This window comes from Thunnus maccoyii, chromosome 21 (genome assembly GCF_910596095.1).
Source record: "Thunnus maccoyii chromosome 21, fThuMac1.1, whole genome shotgun sequence".
NCBI classification, from domain to species: domain Eukaryota; kingdom Metazoa; phylum Chordata; class Actinopteri; order Scombriformes; family Scombridae; genus Thunnus; species Thunnus maccoyii.
Genome location: NC_056553.1, coordinates 20,794,916 through 20,817,418, shown reverse-complemented (window position 1 = coordinate 20,817,418; position 22,503 = coordinate 20,794,916). Strand labels below are relative to the sequence as shown.

At 41.1% G+C, this 22,503-nt stretch overlaps 4 protein-coding genes across 7 annotated transcripts in view; 3 read left to right on the top strand and 1 right to left on the bottom strand.

Moving 5' to 3' along the window:
* ccny (cyclin Y) overlaps window positions 1-1,954 on the top strand; it is a 38,952-nt gene extending 36,998 nt beyond the window's left edge. For all 3 annotated transcript variants that reach the window (XM_042399810.1, XM_042399808.1, XM_042399809.1), the window contains one exon: window positions 151-1,954. In XM_042399810.1, the coding sequence (XP_042255744.1) occupies window positions 151-267 (117 nt within the window). In that variant the 3' untranslated portion in view covers window positions 268-1,954. The remainder of the gene's footprint in view (window positions 1-150) is intronic.
* A 5,670-nt stretch (window positions 1,955-7,624) lies between these two features.
* On the top strand, window positions 7,625-12,060 carry LOC121888452 (gap junction delta-4 protein). 2 transcript variants are annotated; one of them, XR_006093244.1, is made up of 2 exons: window positions 7,625-9,178; window positions 11,977-12,060. XR_006093244.1 is itself a non-coding variant. In XM_042399955.1 (2 exons), the coding sequence occupies exons 1-2, from the start codon at window positions 7,749-7,751 to the stop codon at window positions 8,949-8,951; spliced, it is 1,095 nt and encodes a 364-aa protein (XP_042255889.1). In that variant the 5' UTR covers window positions 7,625-7,748; the 3' UTR covers window positions 8,952-9,537. The 2 variants fall into 2 exon arrangements, 1 of the variants encoding a protein (XP_042255889.1); XM_042399955.1 differs by lacking the exon at window positions 11,977-12,060 and having other exon boundaries at window positions 7,625-7,853; window positions 7,962-9,537.
* Window positions 11,769-15,598, top strand: LOC121888453 (cytochrome P450 2D3-like). The gene is given in 8 exon segments (XM_042399956.1): window positions 11,769-12,072; window positions 12,470-12,509; window positions 12,512-12,628; window positions 12,724-12,876; window positions 13,020-13,180; window positions 14,149-14,250; window positions 14,393-14,534; window positions 14,617-15,598. Coding segments are annotated over 8 exon segments (1,065 nt in total). The 5' UTR covers window positions 11,769-11,910; the 3' UTR covers window positions 14,805-15,598.
* Window positions 15,599-19,332: 3,734 nt separating this feature from the next.
* fzd8a (frizzled class receptor 8a) lies at window positions 19,333-22,122 on the bottom strand. Its single transcript, XM_042399954.1, has one exon. It carries the CDS (start codon window positions 21,680-21,682, stop codon window positions 19,931-19,933), a length of 1,752 nt encoding a protein of 583 aa, XP_042255888.1. The 5' UTR covers window positions 21,683-22,122; the 3' UTR covers window positions 19,333-19,930.
* Window positions 22,123-22,503: the final 381 nt, after the last annotated feature.

Here is a 22,503-nt window from a genome sequence, read left to right as displayed (position 1 = left end):
TTAATGAAAGTTCATGGCAAATAAATTACATGCTTTGTATAAACCCAGTCCAACTCTCAGTTATGGTGTCATGACCACACTATTATTGTAACTCACACAAGGATAGGATTTGCCATCTCAATCTAATTTTTGTTGTGTTTTGACTTTCAGGCCATCTCACGGTTGTGTGACGACAAATACAAGGACTTGAGGAAACTAGCCAAGAAGCGGTCAGTGAGTGCAGACAACCTGACGGTGGTGCGGTGGTGTCCAGCCATCATTTCCTAACACTGGCCGCCGGCAGTAGATAGACCTGTCAGACGTACTGTATTTCTGCCCAGTAAGCAGGCAGACCAGGTGGGCAGCAGTCCTGTGGATCAGTGGGTCTGTCTGCCTGATAAAACAGGAAAACACACACAATCTGGCACTTTTTCAAGTGTGATTGCACCCTCGCTGGTTGTTGTACATAAAGGAGGTCCCACTGGCTACCTGCACTGAACCAAACAGAGCTGAGCTGAACCAAACTGAGGTGTGTGAGTGAAAAATGTTGGAATGAAGACTGCAGAAGAGAAGAAGCCAAATGGAAATACACCTGGCAATGTGAGAGACTGTGTCACATTGAAGAAAGAAAATAGGAACAAGCTTAAACTTAACAGAACACACACGACAGCGGTAGCAGCATTACGATATCCTCTCTAAGGCTCAACTGGCCTTGTATGGTTGACTGAGGAGACCGTGTACATTCCTTTAATTTTAATCTTCTGGCTCAGTCAGTTTCTTAGTGGAAACATGAGCTGATTTATTTTTTTTTGACAGCTTACAGGCACATTGAACATTTTCAGTGCTCAATTCCCCAGTTTGTTTCAGTGTTTTGTTGATGTTTTTCTGTTCATGTGCATTCCCATCCAGCAGAAAGCTCTGCTAGCAGATCCAAACACACGAAAAGGAAAGACATATACATTCCACCATTAACCTGAGTGAACAGTTAACTGACACATTAGACTGCATATTATTAGCCCTCCCTGATAAAATATTCCACAGAGTATTCAGTGACATTACAGCCATTCAACTGAAGTTCTCATTTAGAGAGCCAACAATGAAGCAAGTCAGTGTTTAAGTGTGTTAGACTCAAGGGCGCTTTGACAGGACCTGGGAATTCACTCTATCTCCATTCAGATACAGCCATTCACTTAAAGCAATATTCATGCGCTGCTTCGTTGTTGTGATCAGATACAATGAAGCCTGCATACTTGGGAAAAGACTGACTGGAAGACGAGGGTCCACTGCTCTCAGTCAGATGTGAGACATACTGTAGAGCTTATGTTGTACTTTATTCACTGCCATTGTCCTGACCTGTGGTGCCTGTAATAAGCTAGTTTAACACTTCTCCCCTCTCTACTGGAGGAACAGAACAAATAACTCAAGTATTTTTTCCACAACATTTTGTATGGTTCTTCCAGCTTACAAAGAAACAGCACAAATTGAATATTAACATTTACAAGCCACTAAAAGCATGACTCTTCAGGGTTGTTTTTTGTTGTTCTGGAGAGGTCCTAAATGAATGGAAAAAGCATTATATGATGATTCAAACACTGCTCACGAAAAGATAGATTGTATAAATTTTGCTAAATTTTGTCTCTATAGTGTAAATACAGTGCCAGTGTGCAAAATCTGTAGACTGAGGTTGTACTGTAAAAAAAACAAAAAAAAAACAAACAAACAAAAAAAAAACAGAATGATGTTAGAATATTTATATTGGATCAGTTTTTACTGTACATGAGGAGGACGGTAAATATGTTTGATTCCTTGTTCCTATGACAAATCATTAAAAGAAAGGTGAAGTATTAAGATGTAAATGGGAGACACCACTTAAGAATTTTTGTCTCTTTTCTTGTTACAATGTTTTCGCACTGCAGAAAATGCCACGTTTTTATGTGTTACATACTGTATATGATATAAAGACAATACAAGACAATTCAGGCTTATTTTATTTGTTTTTATTTTTAAAGATTTTTTAACCCCACTCTGAGGAAACATTGACTGATTCATATGTTTTTGATGTACAGTAAATGAAGAGACTTATTTCTTATGGAGTCCCGAAACTGACAAAATGTAGTAAAAGATTATCAGGCAAGTGAAAAATGAATCGGATACATCAATAAATGTTATTGTTAGTTAAATAATTACAGTGTAAAAAGAAATGTAAAACTTTTCTTTTAACCCGCAATCATTTGTTAATTAATCAAAACTTATGTTTCTCTTTTATCATTTTATTTTTCCAACTCCTTATTTTTCTACAGCACACATTTAATCATTTATCTATTTGCTATTTTCCCCTCACTCCTTTTCCTCAATACCAGTTTTTCTCATGTTTCAAAGTTGTGTTAGCTAGCTAACTATGTTAGTGTTAGCTTGCTGGTTAAAATGCTTTGGCTACCATACAGTGATGCTACAGCAGTACACAGGTCAGTACATGGATGATAAACATTATAGTGGCTGGTAGTTTTTTTGACAAGCCAAAGCTAGCAGAAAAGTGTGGTGCTCCACGTGTTCATCCATCTGTGCTAGCTAGCTAGCCACACAATCCTCTCATTGCTCTAGTATGATGTTACACACAGAAACCCTGGACCAATGACTGCTCTGGACATGCACTGACATTTGTTTTATATTGTATTATATTGTATTATATTTTCGTGGCAAAAATAGGAAATAGAAAATGACTGAAAGTGTGCCAAGACCTAAAAATAGGAATATCAAGGGAGTGGGAAAATTAAACAAGCTAATGCAAGACGAAAATGAAAAGGCAAACAATTTTTGTCAGTTGTCAGTTTCGGGGATCCATATTTTCTGGCATTTACAGGAAATAAGTGAAACTATCAAACTGTTTTTTTTCCACAAACAAATCACCTCCTGATTTGCTCTTTTTTCTCGATATTTCATAAGGCAAGAAGTAGGAAATATACAGGGATGTAGTATGCTGTAAACCCATAAAATAATTGAGTTTAATTCATTCTAATTTTCACACTTTAATGGGCCGATTGAAGTGATGCTTTTAATATATAGACTTTATAATAGTGGTTTGCCTTATGATCAACTGGACTCACATTAATAGTAAACTGAACACTTAAGAATATCATGACATAACCTGGAAATCTAAAGTTTGAGTAAGACACAAAAACAGCTTTTTAATGCGTTTTTCTTCTTAAAACAACAGTCATAAAAAGGTTCAAATTCCAATGTGATATCAACTCATTCTCCTCCACCACAATGTACTTGTAACGTTTGAGTTTCCAGCTTATTTTGTGGCAACTTCCATGTCTGTGATTTAATTTATGTTGTATGTCAGGCTACTAGAGAACAAGTCAGTCAGGTCAGTGATATTTCTCATTCTGACAAGTAGGTGTAAGGAGGGACAGAACCGTACCAAAGTCATGGAGAAATGAAGGACGATCCTGTCGGACGTGTTGCTCTGACCCAGCCCACTTGCACATGAAGTATATGAAAAGGTGTCTGGATTCGGAGAGAGAACTGTTGCGTTGCCCAGTGCTTTGAATGAGTGGAATGTGTCTTTAGGAAAAGTAATGTTACTGGAGTTGCTGTTGTAAGTTCAAACTGTTAGAGGTTATTCAAAGATTGTATATCATATTTATTGTATGTGTGTGTGCATACAGCCCAGTCTGGTGTTTTCTAGACCCAGAAATAAGCGTTTTGATGCCATGTGGTCAACTATGGTGAGTCCTGAGGTGGAAAATGAAACCCTGACAGCAAAGACGTTGGGCCTGTGGTGTCCTGTCGGCTGGTTACAGTAGGTGTGTGTCATAGCCTTGTGCACTGAACTCTACCTCTACATAGAGTTTTACTTTTCTCTCAATTTTTCTTCCTCTCTTCGACTGCAATTTTTTGGATTCAGCTTTGGTCATGACGATTTCCTGTGCTAACGTCTGTCATTGCTGTTGCTGTGACATTTTTTTGTTTTTTCATTGATTGCCATTTTCCACAAGTTGTACTGTATTCTGTTATTGTTGTCATTGTCAGTGTATTATTTCCTTTTCAGTGAGTCATACCATTCCTGTTCTCAGTTTGCCAAACTCAAATTTCTCTCTTTCTCTCTGTTCTCTTTTTCTCTGTATGTTTTCAACTATGATTTAAAAAATTGCTCCCAGTTCTTCTCTTCTGAAGCAATGTTTAGAAAAACCTGTGCGAGAATTAAACTTTAAAACCTTGCAATAAATCCAGTGTATGTTTCTTGTCAATTTTACACTCATTTTTAATGGGACATAGTATGAGACATCAAAGCATCAGTCATGGTCTTATCATGAGTGCTTTCCACTTGGCATCACAATATTTCGATATGTACTGCATTGTGCAGCTGATGTGACTCGGAGGGCTTTCTTCTCCCAGAAAGAACCATTAAAATGGCTTAGAGCAAGTGTTAATACAGAGATTACACTGTGCCATATTGTCACGGAGGGACACATTTAATCCTCCGTATTAGCCTTGATTTGCATTTCAATCGCTGCTCTGGTAATTGCTATACAAGTCAATTCAATGCAATGAAGAGGTGCTGTGAGCTTTAGTGAGAGCAACAGCCAAACATCTCTTATGAACTACATCAAACATGGAAAATTGATGCACATACACTAAACACACAAACTCACTTTTGAAACCAAATCTCTTGGTTTCCTGAACACAGTTGAACAAAGTATGTAAGTGCTGTCAGTTCATTTTTCAGAGAATTTAAGGGAGTTCAGCTTCATTTTGTCATATTAGGCTCCTTACAGTCATACATAAATTACACGTCTATAGCCTCTCCTGAAGTTCAAACAAATACGTATACGTGGATAATACAGTTTCAATGCAGAAACAGGACGCCATGTCATATATGTCTGTATGGCTCATTGCCTCCTCATTGTACCTAAACATTCCTGAAACTGCGTATTTCTCTAAGAAGACTGACTAATTGTCAACATTAACACCTTAACACCTTAATTACTTTGTTTATTTATTTACTTTATGAGATTAACTTTGGTAACATCACGTTCCCAAATGTAAATGTCCACCTATGTAACCTGAACAGAGGTCCAATCAGCAAAAGAAATAGAAAACACCTGTGTAGTTAATAAACGGGACAGGCTTTATGGGCATGACAGAATCTTCACTTATCTTGTGCTTATGCTAATTTAATGGGGAACAGCTGTGAGATCAGGTGGACTATATATCCCAAGTTTTTGGACAGGTGGGGAATAGTGGAGAGTTTACATGGAAAGTAAAGGAAACAAATTGCTGATGCTGGAGTTGATGAGGAACCATCCAATGAGAACATAGGCATAATAATCCATGAGCTTAAAGGCATATATTCCTCCCTGAAAATAAACCAGGCTCAGATGCTTTATGGGAACTATGATTACATTTCTTGTGACTTTTATCTGTGATGAAAATGAGCAAAAGCAGATGGGACAGCAGAAGGAGTTCTTGCCTCCTTGTTTTGTGTAACTGTGGAATACAGATCAGTCATTGTCACTCCATTATTACAAACTGTAGAAGAAGTTTAAGGTGTGATGAGTTGCAAATAAAATCTGATTTTTTTAAATATTGTGACAATCAAAGACACCTCTAACCTGTCACAACAGGATATAGTCTACTCTTGGCTGAGGACACGTATGTTTAATATAAGGATTCATTAGAAAACAGAAATGCACACATTTTGATAAAGAGCCAATAGTTTAACATATAAATCAAATAATATAATATCAAAACATACTGTATAAAATAAGACTGGATGTGCATAATCATAAATATAATATCTTAACAAATTACACCAGTTCAATTTCAAATGAATTAAAAAGCAGTAGATGTGTATGGAGAAGGCTTTACATATAAAATGTTTTTGTGTGTTGTTGCAGGTCATCTGCTCAATCAGTGAAACTGAAAACAGGTGTGCTTCATTAACCTGTAGGCAGTGACTGGACACGCTCAAGTAATTGTAGGGAAGGGGTAAAACTGTTTAATATGTATTGACGTTGGTGTGTGTGTGTGAGATTGTGTGTGATAATCGCCAACTTTAAATGTTGATATTAACATATTAAATATCTTAAATTAGTATTTTATTTCTTATTGGGAATTCCTGGAATGCTTGCACCTGTTTGTTAACCCTGTACTAACCTGAGCAGATGGTATGTTCCAGTTCAAATGAAGCTCAGAGAATAAGAAAGGCAGTCACTTCTCTGTGGTGGGAAATGGGTGCATGTTTGTTTTTTTGTTAATAAAACTCTGCGTTCAGTTGTTGCATTGTCGTCATCATCCCTTTCAAAGTTTCCCAATGCCAAACACTCTACTGCCCTGCTATATCAGTTCTACAGTGTAAATGTATTAGATGTGTAAATTCTTCTCTATCCTATGTTACCTTGTCAAAAATTCATATTCACTCACTATTTATTTTCAACTATATTCCCTATCCCACCCTTGTAATACCTTTTAATGAGTCGTGGGAATTTTACTGTGAGCCAGTATTGAAGTGCTAATGACCATTGATCTGTAGTGATTATGAGCCAAGCTACCTTTTAGCCATGTGGATGCAGCATGTAAGGAAGGATCTGATTTGTCCCCTGCAGAATCGAAATCTTCTCTATATGATGTGGACTAGTATATTACAGAACCCATTTAGAATTGATCTCATCTAATTAGAAATTAAAATTGTAAATCAGATTAATGATTAAATTGTTTTAGTTCTCACACACATTAAATGACTATACAATAGCTCCTTATCAGTCATAAACTGGCATCAGTTGTGGGAAAATGCAGTTTACAACTTATTTATCTTTTCATGAGGGCTCATCCACTGTCTGCATGTCTACAAGTAATGATTTATCACTGAAAGATGCAAAAGGAAGGGCTTGTATTTTTTATGGTGTTGCTAGTTTGAAAATGCTTGTCTTTGTGCTTGAGAACTTAATACAGCAATTTGAATGAGTAAGCCAGGAGGCTTGTTGTTCTCCTGTAAGGATGACCAACAGCACCAAAATATCTCCGCAATGCCAGGACAGCAACGTGCCTTTGGAAGTGTGTTAAGAATAGACCCACAATGGGGCTCGCTCCCGTCTTCTGTTGTCTGAGGACAGACAGTTGTCTGCAAGGGACAGAGGGGGAGGTAAGACGGGAGTATATACTAGATATCCCTCACAGTCTTCCAGAGATTTAGGTGACTCAAATGGATCAGATTGGATTTTGCCCACCGGGATCTGGCACATGCTCCTCATAGATGAAGACTGGAGCGTCAGACTGCAGTTGGAGACTTTGTGTCAACCTGGAGGTTATTGTGCTACTGGAAGCTGCTGTGGCCCTTGGCAGGGTAGAGGTGGACACAGGAGAAGAACAGAGGCGACAGGACAGAGAGTGGGGTTCTGGCTTAAGGATTTAGGACTGGAAGATATTGGAGGACCTTGAGCACAGCAAGCATGGCGGGCTCAACTGCCTCCGAGGTTATCTTTATCTCTGTCAATCACAGCATCACCTTGATGGGTGAGTTGACTTGAATGACAAAAGAGATTCATTGGTGTCAGTCTTAAGTACATGTTTAAAGAATATTCTTATCATGCTTTTCTACAAATCTATAAACTTCAAGGTGAAATATCAGACAGTCATTTTTTGCTGATTTCTCAGGCCTTGAGTTCTTTGCAAAGTCTGCAATATTTGCTACACCACACACTGTCAACTCAGCACACTTTTAATTCCAATGTGCTTATATTTCAGGAAAGGTGTGGCTCATTGTGATGATCTTCCTCCGTGTCCTGATCCTTCTTTTTGCTGGTTATCCTCTCTACCAGGATGAGCAAGAGCGATTTGTATGTAACACCATTCAGCCTGGCTGTGCCAACGTATGCTATGATCTATTTTCCCCCATCTCTCTCTTTCGCTTCTGGCTAGTGCAGCTCATTACCTTATGTCTCCCTTACATCATCTTTATCATCTATGTGGTTCATAAGGTCTCAAATGGGCTCAACATGGACCTGAGCTCCTCAGGTCCAATCAAAACTATGCAGTTGTACAAGATTCACCAGGAGATGTTCAGCAAGACGTCCGTAAACAAGATGGCTCTAGGGGCTGACCGAGGGTGGGCACGATGCTTCACAGGAGCCTACATCCTCCATTTGATGTTCAGGACATTGCTGGAGGCAGGGTTTGGGGCAGCTCACTACTATTTGTTTGGTTTCTACATCCCCAGGAGGTTCCTGTGCCAGCACCCTCCATGCACTACTCAGGTGGACTGCTACATCTCCAGGCCCACTGAGAAGACTGTAATGCTCAACTTCATGCTCGGTGCAGCTGCTCTGTCCCTTTTTCTAAATGTGCTGGATTTCATCTGTGCCATCAAGCGCTCTGTGAGGCAGAAGGGCAAGAGGAAGATGATAGTGGAGAAGATATATGAGGAGCAAAGTTTCCTTTCAGCTGGGGAAGCCTCCAGGGGTATAGATCCAAATGCCTCCCTGACTCAACAGGATCCAGAGGCAGAGGCTGCTCAAACAGGGAGTTTCCGGAAGAGGCGAGGCAGCAAGGGTTCTTGCGGAAAGGGAACATTTGCTCTAGGTCAGGAGGCACCCTCTCTGGAGCGCTCCTCTCTACCTCATTCTCCAGGACCTCTGGGCTGCAACACCAATGGAAACAACGGCTGCTCCGCTTCCCAAGAGGAGGCTTTGGAGAGGGATGGCAGTGAGCTGGCTCTCTGTCCCCCAGAGCCCGTGGGCACACCCAGATCCATTCGTGTTAGTAAACGCAGCAGACTCAAGCCACCGCCTCCGCCCAGACGGGACCTTGGGTTGCTCCCTGGGGTGTTAGCAGGGCCCACCGGGGATGTTTCCACAGCAACAGCAGTCTGCACCAGGAGGGTGGGTCAGTACACGCTGGTTGAATTAGGTAGCGGTGCAGAGCTCCAGACCAATGATGAAGGGCAGGAGAAAAGATCTGAGTGGGTATGACTCTAGAAGGTTGGGTTGCTTTATTTCTGGGTTATTTTGGAACATAAGACTGGGGTAAATAGATATGAGAGCCATATGAGAAAGAGATACCCCAAGGGTTAGACAGTGGGAACAACTGTTGGAGCCATGCAGTGCTCTCTACCTCATTTTACAATGCAGACTGCACTGTCAGTTAAGGAGAATCCAAGCCAGCAATACATTCACTAGATGCTGCAGAATCATGAGGGGTAAGCATATTTACTTTGATTTTGTCACGCCATCAGATCACATTGCCTTTGAAGAGCGTGCATTTTTTACCCCTGTGATGCAAAGTGACAGGAATTCAAGAAGTGAAAAGAAACTCTCTTAACAAAACAAGTCAGGAACGAAAGGACACATTAGCCTTTAGCGTCCTTGGGCAAACCTCAACCTTGAGAAAATCTAAAAGAGTGCAACCCACCTGTTTCTTGCTGTGTTGGCTTTACCCCCACCTCCGTTGACACACTGTCCATAAACAAAGGCAGGCCTTGACCTATCCCACATATACAACCCCTTAACCCCCACCACAGCCATTCTATATGATACCACCATCAAACTCCTCCATTGTGTGTGGGTCACTGGGGTCAAAGTGGACATGGGTAGCCTCTGGGGCCTGTGTTTGTATGACCTTTTGGACTAGGAGGGTCAGGTTGAAATGAAAGGCAGTAATATTGCTAAGGTGATGTTATCAAGCTCATAGAATGAAATAGGACCCCTCCATCAGAAGTGAAGGACACTATGAAGGCCCCTAAAGCCGACATAGGCTCACAAAGCAATTATGTTCCCCCATAGGGGCTCTATATTTATGGAGACAGCTTGTCACTCTATTTCAGGGCCTAGCAGAGCTTAGGAGGAATACAAGCCTCAACATATACTGTCACTAGAAATAGAGCGCAGCAGAGCTCTGCAAAGGAGCAGTGTTTCCTGTTGCCCTTCAGGATATCTGCACTCGGCTTGATGTGGCTTTGGTTTCACCTTGATCAAAGCTCAGATTAATGTGGGTCAGAAGACACCACTTCCCACTGTGACACATGTCAGTCATACACAATATAATAACCTTCGCTGAAATGTGTTCAGGTTTTTGACAGCAGCATAACCTGTCAACCAAGTTTCTTGAAATAATAGAATGACTTTATACTGATGGTTGTGAGACTCCCGCAGTAAATCAGCGGCATCACCGTTGCATCTGCTGCTCTATAGCTGAAGGGCCAGTCTCTGTGTAAACAGATAGCTCTTGATCTTCCTCCTCTTGTGGTCTCTTTGAAGGTGACAACAAAAGCTTCTGGCCTCATATCTCACCTTTCTACAGAGAGCTGCACTCTGACTGTCATAGGGGTGACCACAGGGGGTTTTCATAAAACCACATCATATGCCCAAGTGTTGAGTGTGTAAAAGTTTGACTTGGGGAGAAAGGACATACAATTCACCAAAGGTGGACTTACTTACCCTTGTTTTCATCAGTGCTTTACTGTCTGTTAAACTTAAATTGTTAAAATGCTAAAATGAAAACATAACCACATATGAATTCTTATTGTAAATTATATATTTTGTGAAAGACAGTTTTTGTTGTAATACCTTTTAATATATATATGTATAATCTGTATTATACATACACATTTGATTAAAACAACTATATCTAATTTTATCATATCTTGGACTTAAAGTTTTCCAATAAAATATCAAATAAATTACTGTGCCTGTACAGTTTAATACACTCAATTATATATAGAATCATTTGTTTTTTTTAGAGTGAAAAATCTTTTTGGTTTTTTAAACCTATTTTTTTTGTGTGTATTTTACCCATTGACTCTCTAATGTGAAGTGATCTTACAATGTTCAACAGTGATGGCTGTTCAACAGTGTTTTTCATGTTATAAACTATTATGATATTAAGATAATGTACACTTTCAAAGCACTTTACAGTACTGACACAATGTCTTTTTGCAAGATCAGTTTGGTCCAGTCCATTGTGCTGTAGATGTTTCACTGATACTTTGAAATCATGCTGCCCTCCAGTGACACAAAATATGAAATGCTGCAATATGATGAATCCAACACTTGAAATCTTCCCAGCTGCTGTCTGGTATTTTGACTTTTTTCAAATGTGAATATTTGTATCTTCATAACATGTGGTTGTGACACTTTTTTCTTATAATAAAACTAGTGGATAAGGTGTCTTTACTAGATTCATTTCAATTTTTTATTCAATTTGCCTGAATTTTCAAACTGTAGATTTACTAAACATTATTGTGCCAAGTCTCTACTGACTACAAGAAGGGCAGTGTCCCTTCACTTATTATTATTATTATTATTATTATTATTATTGTTATTGTTATTGTTATTATTGTTATTGTTATTAATTATTATTCTTTCTTCTTCATTCATTTTAGTCCATCAGGAGTAATACTTTATCAGCCACAGCAATAAATCAGTGTGATATTACTGAGAGGTTTTGAATGGTGCTAATATCTGTTTTTGAAATGCAAATTTACTGGTCAGAGTGACAAGCAGGACCAGCTTAACCTGTTAAGAGGCCCAGAGGTAAAAATGAGTTGTGGGCCCCTACTAGGCCCCACCAACACATACAAAACACAACACACAAATTTATGTGCCCTTGTCAAGCAAATTAGGCCAGTCTGACCATTGACAGTTGTCAAAGTCCGCCCTTAGCATTCACAGCCACATGAATATGACAGGTTTTTTAGGCACTGTGCAGGTTACTGCAGGTAAAGTGGAATGCAAAGAAATAAAGCATGCTTATTTTGTTACGTAATCAAAGCTTGTCAGAACTTGCTCAGTTGTGTCTTCCCACGTGTCTGAACTGTTGCCTGCTCATTTACATTTCAACAGCTACAAGAAGCAGGGCTTCTTCTAGCTTTTACCACTTTTTTAAAAGCCAGTCAAACAGCTAGCCTCTTCAGATCAGCCTAATCCATTCACCATGTTCATTTCTTTCATCCTACTATGGCTCTGTATTTTTGTCTTCATCCTCTGTCTCAAATGTCAGAGACCAGAGAACTTTCCTCCAGGACCTCCTCCACTGCCATTCCTGGGGAACCTGTTGGACCTCAGCCTAGACAACCCCATGAAGGACTTTGAGAGGGTAGGAAAAACACTGAAATAGGACATCTGTTCTACAAGACGGACAATCCTATATACATATATATATACAAAGCAGTTGTAAACGATTGGTTATTGGAAGCAAATCATCCCCACACTGTTTCTACTTTAAGAGCAGATTTATAGCTGTCTGTATAGAATTGCATAGCCTTATTTTAAAAACTCCTTAACCTGCTGAACACATGCATAGTTTCAAGGTGGATTGCAGCTGTGAGCTGGGAGTAACATAACTGTTCAAGAGTTTCAGTCCTGCAATAAGAAGGAGGCTCGGAAAATCTTCTTCTTGGGTGTGAATTAAAAGCAAAGCTATTGCATTATGCATTTTGACTACTCACTGATTCATGATCACTTTAAGAGCATCTTACTTTGCTCTACCCTAGCTGAGGAAGTGCTATGAAAACGTCTACACTCTGTTCATTGGACCAAACCAGCCATAGTCATCAATGGGGTGCAGGCAATGAAAGAGGCTATGATCACCAAGGCTGCTGATTTTGCTGGACGACCCCAGGACATCTTTGTCACTCACCTCACCCAGAACGGTACAACTGAAATAAGGTGTCATAAACAGAGGATGTAAAGACAATAGATATAGTATAGTTCCATTTGATAAAGTATCATATGCTACATGTTATAGGAGTAGTTCTGGCAGACTACGGCTCTAGTTGGAAGGAGCACCGTCGCTTCGCTCTGATGACCATGAGGAATTTTGGTCTGGGGAAACAGTCCATGGAGCAGAGGATTCTGGGAGAGATACAGTACACAATAGAAACACTGGAAAAGAGCATTGGTATGCCATCTGTGGGTCCACTCACCATGACTTCTCATTTAGTAAGCAGGTTTAAAACATATTTTATCACATAATGCTCTGTTACAATGGTTTGAATTGCACTATGCTGTATTGGATTTGTGTTATTGTTACATCTTTCACAGGTAAAACCTTGAGTCCTCAAGTTATGTTTCATAATGCGGCTTCCAACATCATCTGCCAGATTCTGTTTGGTACACGTTATGACTATGATGACGACTTCATCAAAGTGGTTGTTCAGTGCTTTAAAGAAAACTCCAAGATAGCTAATGGACCCTGGGCTATGGTGAGTCACAACTTGTTTAGAAGATAACAACATCAGCTCAGAAATATCAGAAATTCTGCAATTAAGAGTGGCAGTGAAATATAACTACAGTTGTTAATTAAAGTGCATACAGTTTTGAAACCACTGTTCCAATGGTAGAAGAAAAGGATGTTCATGGCAGAACTATACAAAAGACTTGAAAGACTGTATTTAGGTCCTGTAGAAATTACCAGGTGTCCTATATTGGATCCAGTGATACATAGCATGCTGTCTCTTTTGGAATTGGAAGTCATAATCAATCACATTTTTAGTTTGTACCAGATTTTAATCAGCAGCAATAGAAAACAGCCTTTGTATACCACTTTAGAAGTGCATTTGAAAGATTAGCTGTGCTAGCTTCATTAAGTGGTTAAAAGGGGGGTTCTCAGACTTTTTCATATTCAGGGCACTAATTATTTGACATTTTGATATGTTGTTCTTAAACTCTGTCAGAGCGATGTCAGCGGGAGATAGACCAGGTATTGGAAAAGAAGGATCATGCCAGTTATGATGACAGACACAACATGCCTTACACGCAGGTACATTGTTAGACATCTCAGAATGGTTTTGTTTTGATATTGCACATGCAGATATGAATCTGAGTAGCATATTTGGAATTATATATTTAGTAGTATAACACAAACTCTGCTACAGATAGGCCTCATTCACTCATTGCATTAGGTTTGCTTATATCAGAGGCCTTGGTAAAATGATTAAAATCCTTCATTGGATTTGGAGATTGTGTACAGCTCTTAACTAAACTTAATGGCCTGGTTTCTTGCTTTGTTGTTGTCAAGAAATGGAAATTTTCAGCATCTCCATAGCCACCTCTCATATTAAAACTTTAGTGGTCTTCTTGTGTTTTGTGGTTTAGCTTCTGGAGATCCTGAATTTTTTTTTCACAGTCAGAGAATGTACAAGAACATGGTGTCTAATCTCTTTGAATCCAGGCTGTGATCCATGAAGTCCAGAGGATAGCCAACACTGTTCCTCTCAGCGTCTACCACTGTACAACTAAAGACACAGAGCTCATGGGATATTCTTTACCAAGGGTAAGAAACATGATGATAGTTTCTTTGGAACATTTTACTGTTTCCAGGCGATGCCATGTGAAAAACTTTGGACATGGTCAAGTGCAATGTCGCAAAAACATGGACTGAAAGCCAGTTGATTGTTGTCCCATTTTCTCCTCAGGGAACACTGATTATCCAAAACCTGAATTCAGTGCTGAATGAGGAGGGACAGTGGAAATCCCCTCATGAATTCAACCCTGAGAACTTCCTGAATGACCAGGGAGAGTTTGATAAACCAGAGGCCTTCATGCCTTTCTCTGCAGGTATTAAAGCTCAAGCTCTAGTGTTCATGTCTATCTTGTATTCTAAGAGTTGTACATGACTTACTGATACAAAATATCTCAGGTTCTCGCATGTGTCTTGGAGAGGGTCTGGCCCGTATGGAGCTCTTTCTCATTATGGTGACTCTTCTGAGGAATTTCCAGTTCGTTTGGCCTGAGGACGCAGGACAGCCAGACTACACACCTGTCTATGGGGTCACTCTGTCTCCCAAACCTTACCGCATGAAGGTCCAACTCAGGGCCACATGGTAGAACTGTAGTAACACACGAGAAACAATGAAGATGGATCCAAACCTGGACACAAGTGGCCAGTAACTCACGATAACACAATAAATACAACGCGAAGAACATTTTTTAAATATTAAAACTATATGCAGAATATGTAATTTTATATACTGGTCTGTGTGTGTGTGTGTGGTGTGCAGGGTTTGATATCATCTCTGTAAACAGCCTGTGTGGAATTTCACAGCGTTTCCTTTGCAAAATTGTCACACCTAACCTCATATCCTGTCATCCATCTCCCAAAATAGATGTTCAGCACATCTTGGACCTCTATTTATAGAGACTATCTGCACACAGTGTTAGAGAATTTAACATACTGGTTTAGTAAAACTTTTTTATTGTGGATTATAAAGAGACTAATAATAAACTCAGAAGCTACAATTTAAGAATGTTTTTTCCAAACTTAGTACAAACAACATACTTTATGTTGTCCATGTCCATCTCAGAAAGAAAAGGCAACATCTGGTTAATGGCCCCATCAAGTGGACAGAAGTGGGAACTACACTTAATAAAGTTTCATTTTTGAACATGTGAAGTGTGGCACAGTTTCACATGGGGAAAAAATGTCTTAAGCTAAATAAATGAGTTTTGATATAGTGGGCTATTCTACTTTATCAGATTAGTTGGATTGGATGTGGATGTGTGTGATATATGAGTATATAGATTAAATATATGCTTTGTCTTGCATAATAATACACATCTATAAATGATACCCCTGATACCATATCATGTGACTTTAAGCAATACTTTCAAATGTTTTTAAAATGTTTGTGGACAATGTAAAATTAAAGCATGTATAAAAAATAGCTGTCAATTTGTTGGTGTCTATTTTTTTTACATGTTGTCCTCCTGCTGTCATTCCGCAGCAGGTAACCTATTGAGGCTGCAGATAACTAACTAATGGCCATTTGTATTAATAAGTGATATTGTTTTTGCATAGGTAATAATTTACTTTGAAAAATACCAAAGGTTTGGTGAAATGATAAATTAATTTCATTTCACTTGGCATATACTAAAATATTGCACACTGCAGGTTGCTATTATCTTTCATGAGAACTGAAGTTACAGTTTGCATTACATCCTCCTATAAACAGAGATCCCTGTAGTCCCTCTTTTAGACATCACCAATCTGGAAAAACACTCAGCGCTTCAGATGAAAGAAGTTTTCCTTTTGTGTACATGTCAGTCAGTCAGTGTAGGGAGTGTAGGAGTGAGGGAACACAGTGTTCTGCTAGTGTGTGTGTGTGTGTGTGTATGTGTGTGTGTGTGTGCGTGTGTGTGTGGAGGTGGGGGGTCCCGGGATTGGAAGAGGCAGCAGGGGTGCACTGTAAGGACTACTAAACCACAGAGGCATTGTTACTGTGCCAATGGGGAGTCGGCCATTTATGCTGATATCTTTGTTAGACTCAGTCATAGTACTAACCCCAAAGTGACACACTTTGTTAAAGAAGCACAGTTAAAAAAGCATAACTGACAAAATATTAATTTGACCTTTGAATTAAACTTTTACTAAAATAGACTAGATCTGTTTAAATCCAGGATCATTACCTTCAGAATAACAAAAGGAACTGACTTAAATCACGTTTCTAAACTCACCTTTTAACTTTAGCTTCGATGACGTTCATGTCCCTTAGAAACTATTACCACGCAGCCTGACAGAACTCAGGATGCAGAGCCCCTCTATTTTCCAACATCTGGTGTCTCAAATGGCCAGCTGGGAATATTGTGCCTGAGCTGGAGGTCAGGAGCTTCAACATTAATCTAAATGGGTCACACAAACCCCGAGGTCACTGTTATGCTTTAAGTTTGGAGAATACACCCACGGAAACTCTGGGGCTTTTACTGCTATTGTTCTTTTTCCATTGACAAATGAAATCTAGAAAATAAAGAGAAATTATAGTAACTGAGTGATGGTTTGCATGTTGTAAATGTCATATTTCAAATATTTAGGCCGATTTTGATTTACATACATGTAGTAGAGAGTGTAAAACAGTGTAAAACCAACATATAATTAGACTTTTTTGCATTTTTTATTCTTAATATCATTGTTTAATCATGTTTTTATAATTTATGTTGTCATCCAAAAGACTTATGTACACCAAATTTAGGTCTACTGAAAAAAGAAAAACAACAACACCAAAAACAAAAAACAGATAAGATTTCAGTCTAGTAATGGGCTAGATGCTGTTTCTACACTGCAGTCCCAATTAAAGATACTATATATATATATATATATATATATATATATATATATATATATATATATATATATATATATATATGTATGTATGTATATATGATATAGTTGTCTGTCTTAATGTTTAGAAAAACAGCTAATAAAAATCACAACATGCTGTCTACAGCTGCAAAATCTCCTCTCATGCATTAAGAGATAAAAAAACCCTTTACCCAGGTGTATCAGAAGGATCAATAATAATAAAAAAGCATGGCCTGCCTATCACCCCTCCACTCTCCTCTGTGTCTGCCTCTCATCAAACGCTGCCATTAATATTTGATGGGCAGCAATGTCAGAATGCTCCTCCTGGCCCCTAAAATAAGGCTTTAACACCTGGCTGCGGAGAGCGATCGGGTAAGAAGACAATTCAATCAGAGAGGCTGCGTGAGCGGTTGTTTCTTGAATTGCTGCACAGGTTCTGCTTTTGTTGCTGTATGCTGGCCAGAAATACCTGCATGTTTATAATGTGGCCTTAGAGAACACACAAAAAAGCCCTGACAAGATCAGATGTGTGTCTGTAACATACCCCCCCATAAAAAAAAACAACCCCATAAATTCAGACTTGACCTGGACTATTACCAGCTAATACACAGCCATTGTGAGAGCCCTGCCCAGTCTGTGTGAAGCATCTCTTAACAAAACTCCCAGCACCACTCATACTTTCTCCTGTAAACTGCACCTATATGGGTTGGTGACCGCTGTGGAGGAAATGGGCTGTTCCCTGATAATTACAGTGTGTGTGTAACAGCCAAGCCAGGACATGCTTTTTTAAGTGCCTGGACAGTTGGTTCATGGAGCCAGCAGGTAGTTAGGACTGTGTGTTCAGCAGTGAATGTCAGGTTTTGGTGTGAGTGGAGAGGCAAACTTAATGTCAACGCTCAGAATTCAGTGTGGAGATGTGCATTGCTGCTTTCACCAGTAGGTGGTGCTGCACATTCATGTCACTTCCATGAGGCTGTACAGTCAGAGCTGGAGCTGACTGCCTGACTGAGGTTTTTGAGGTAAACACAAGAAAAACAAGCTGCAAGACTGAGAGCAAAATGTGACTATCTGATAGAAATGATTCAGACCATGAACTTGCACTTAAGGTCTTTACCAAGCAGAGAGCAGCGTGATGTTTAAAGTTTTAATGGATTAATTTCAAAGATGCACCTAAACAATAACTCCCAAACTTAATCTTCAGTAACTTCACACAAATGTTAGAACTACTCGGAACTGCTGAAAAGCAATGCGGAAGAAAAATGCTCTTTTGATCTTGAGAAAAGTACATTTTTGTGTGACTGCACACCAGTGATACAAGATTTATATGGCTGATGTTCAGTCCCTACAGATGCATGTCTACACTGAACTGAGGCTTTTGGATTCTACATCTACAGTCTGAGCGTAAAGGAACAAAGCAGTGACTACAAAGCAAACTGTCACCATTGACCAGCAAATCAAAGGCATTTCTAGGCTGGGTTACAGTGTATCATCTTATGCCAGCGCATTGGGTTAATTGGGACTGCACCAGATACATTTGTTGCAAAAATGCCTCGATTAGGGGGCCCTAAGATGTGAGATCATGTGGAACAGACCACCTGTGGGGCTTTCATTGCTATTTCAATATCATTCATGTCAAGGCCCCTGCACTCGCTGACACAGCTTGAGCTGAGGGGAGAGATGTTTCAATTCAGGCCCGACGAAAAAACCAAACACAAGACGCAGGGGCTCTGGCAGGTTTCAGCTCTGACAACCAGCCCCCCACCCCCTCCAAAAAAAAGTGAGGGTTCCAAAATGCTCTTTCAATTGTAGGACGTCCATCAAAGCATCCAAATGGGGACGTTTAGGAGAAACTTGGCACATCAGACAGACACTCCTAATACACACCACCTTTATTCTAGGCTGTTAAAAAAGAAAGATCAAAGTTTCTGCAGATGAAAAGGGTCCCTTCCCTGCATTTATACCCCATTCACCCAGTCCCCCCTTTTTTACTAAATTAAGAAAGCGGGCTTCGGCAGGCATGTGAAGAGGACTTTAACAATTATGGAGATGCTCCAACTCAACCCCTGCCTCTAATTACCGGTCTCTGATGGTTAAAAGGGCTTCCTTTTTAGCCGTGACTCTCAAAAGCTGCTATTGCTGCTGCCATCCTCAACACGGTGCAAGGAACCACAAAAACATGCCTGCATAGGCTGGGAAGAAACACACAAGACCCCCACCCACCACCACCACCACCACCCCCACCCTCTCTACATGGGAAAACATTGCAAAGTTACACAAGTCTTGAGATTTATCAAATGTTTTATTGTCAAAATAGAGGTCATATTTGCTTTTTTGCTTTCTCACAAAAAAGACATCTACACTTTGTACAAATTTACAATAGCTTATAAAGTTTTCTTTTATACACAAATTTACACATTTGTACATAAGCTTTATATAAATACATTTGAAATTACAAAATGAAGACCCGTAAAATACTTGGGCACTATTAAGGCTTAATTTAAACCATCTTTGATGTGATTGACATTATACAATGTTATCTGGCACTATGTAGATAAAATGGTAATAAAAACCCAAATGCTCTTTGTATGAAGCTAGTTAGGAACAAAATTGTCTCTCTTCCTACAACAAGTAATGCCCAGTTTGCGCAAAAGCCTCAGTCTGTACCTCTTATACATTTAACAGGGAGGAATTAACCTGTGTGAATGCCAGGTGCATTGTTCCAACCAGTTCTCCCCACAGAGGTGTGTGTGGATGTTTGGGAGGAAGGAGGGGAACACCTCAGCAGCAGTTCATTACTATGCAAATTGCTTAAGACAGGGAGTGATGGGTTATCTCCCAAACAATTAGCAGTCCTCATAAGCTGCTTTTGTTTTCTCATTCAAACCTGGGACAATGGCATCTGCTTGGGGCAAGACACGGAGCTGGCCGTGCCTGACCTCCACGTCAGTCCGGTGCTCACGTCGCTGTACATGGAGCCACTGGTGCCTTTACTGCCCCAACAGCACCTGGTGCAAAAAGTCCTCCAAGAGTCCAAAGTCTTTCCCGACCAGATCCACACCCCAGACGTGATGCCCACCAGAAGGCACATAAAGTACTTTAACATAAAAACTGCATAGTCCGGACTCCTGCGGTCCCGCTCCAGTAAACAGTTGGAGCAATTGTGTGTGATCTCCCAGCTCTGCCTGTTGTGCTGCTCATAAAAGTAACAGGCTACTATGATTGTGGCAGGTACGGTGTAGAGCACTGTGAAGATGCCTATTCTAATCATCAGCTTCTCCAGCTTGTCAGTCTTGGTGCCACCTTGTTTGATGACGCTGCGGATCCTGAACAGGGACACAAATCCGGCCAGGAGGAACATAGTGCCTATGAATAAATAAATAACCAAAGGGGCGAGAACGAAGCCCCGCAGGTTGTCCAGGTTCTGGTTCCCCACGTAGCAGATGCCAGCCACCGAGTCCCCGTCCACAGAGCTCAGCGCCAAGACCGCGATGGACTTCATGCTGGGGATGAGCCAGGCGGCCAGGTGGAAGTACTGCGAGTAACTGGCGATCGCCTCGTTCCCCCACTTCATCCCCGCTGCGAGGAACCAAGTCAGAGACAGGATGACCCACCAGATCGAGCTGGCCATGCCGAAAAAGTAAATAAGGAGGAAGACCACAGTGCAGAGTGCGGGGCCGGTGGTCTCGTAGTGGATGTGCTCCAGGTCGAACTCCCGGTTGCAGGCCACCTTCTCGTGTCCGGCGATCAGTCTGACAATGTAGCCGATCGAAACAAACATGTAACAAGCTGAGAGGAAGATGATGGGTCTCTCTGGGTACTTGAACCGCTCCATGTCGATGAGGAAAGTGGCGACGGTAGCAAAAGTTGACACGAAGCACAACACGGACCAAAGTCCTATCCAAAAGGCGGTGAATGCTCTCTCGTCGTGCGTAAAATACGGGTTGTGGCACGGCATGGCGCAGTTGGTGATCTGTCCTGTTTTGACACGGTTGTAAAGCGGGTGACGGTCCGTGTTCACCGGCACCATGGGCTCCAAACACTTGCAGCCCGGCTCGCACGGAGCGGCGGGCGGCTTGTATTTCCCAGGCGCACCGGGTCGGCCGGGCTTATTTTTCGGTGGATTGTAACCCTTGCCGGGATGGTTCGTGGGTTTAGAGAGCACGGGAGAAACTGTGGTGGAGTCGGTCCTGTTATAGTCCATGCACAGCGTGTCCGGGTTGCCTTGCACCGGCAGCAGGTCACACTTCATCCTGTCCGGCCAGGGAAAGCCATACTGCCTCATAAGAGGCGCACAGCCGGCCCGGGCTCTCTCACACACGCTCCGGCACGGCGGGAGAGGCTTTTTGTAGTCCTCCAGGCAGATCGGGGTGTACATGCTGCACAGGAAGAACTTCAGGTCCGGTGAACACTGGATCTCAACCAGAGGCCAGAACTGGTGCACCTCCAGTCCCGCCTCGTCCTGCGTGTCGTGGTTAAACTGGTTGGGCATGTAGGTGTAGTTGTAGCCGATCCCCTTACACAGGGGCACGGCTATCTCCTGGCACGTGATCTCCTTGGCCGTGGTGCGGCTGGATCGGGGCAGGAGAGCGAGTGAGAGAAGCAGGTAAATCCCAAACAGGTCGTACTCCATCCCTCCGGCGCGTCGTGTCCCCCTCTTCTGCTCTGGTACAAACGCGTAAATCCTCTCAGCCGCCTGCTTTTGCCTCCAGTCCGGTTAGATTTTGCGCAGCGAGCCCATCTCGCTTCTCTCAGTATCTTGCACGGAGTTGCAAGCAATGTGCAAGCCGTGTTTACTTTCAGCTGAGCAGGAGGAGGAGGAGGAGGAGAGGAGAAAGCAGCCTTCAGGGCGGCGAGCAGCAGTCAAGATGGCTGAGAGGAGAATCCACCTTCTTCTGGAGACTGCTTTCAGTATCCTCAGCCAGTCTGATGATGAAAAAAACCCAAGTGCTGCTGTCCGATCGCTACAAACAGGGAAATGTGGGCCTCCTTTCTTTCTTCAAAACACAGCGACTACATTCAGTCGGCTCGTCCCACCTTAGTCCTGGTTCCCATACAAATCATCGGCTAGGAGACGACGCGGTGCCAATATATACTAGACCCAAGCAGGCTACACCCCCGGAGCCGCTCATCCAATCACAGAGCGGCAGGGGCGGTGCCTCTCAGGAGTCAATCAAGTTTTTTTTTTTTAAACCAAAATATGTTTTGATATATAGCTCATGATCATAGTAGTTTTGCCAGTGTCTGTGACTCCGGGATACAGGAACGACGATGTGGATGATATATAGAAAATGATGATGCATGAGTTTATCTCCAGCTGATGATTACTACAAATCAGTCACATTCTGAGAAAAAATAAGGACTGTTATAGATTTTTATTCCAAAATATTAATATTTCATATTAAATTTCTGACTGTAGGTAATGTGTGTATTAATTTATATCCTGCGCGGAGC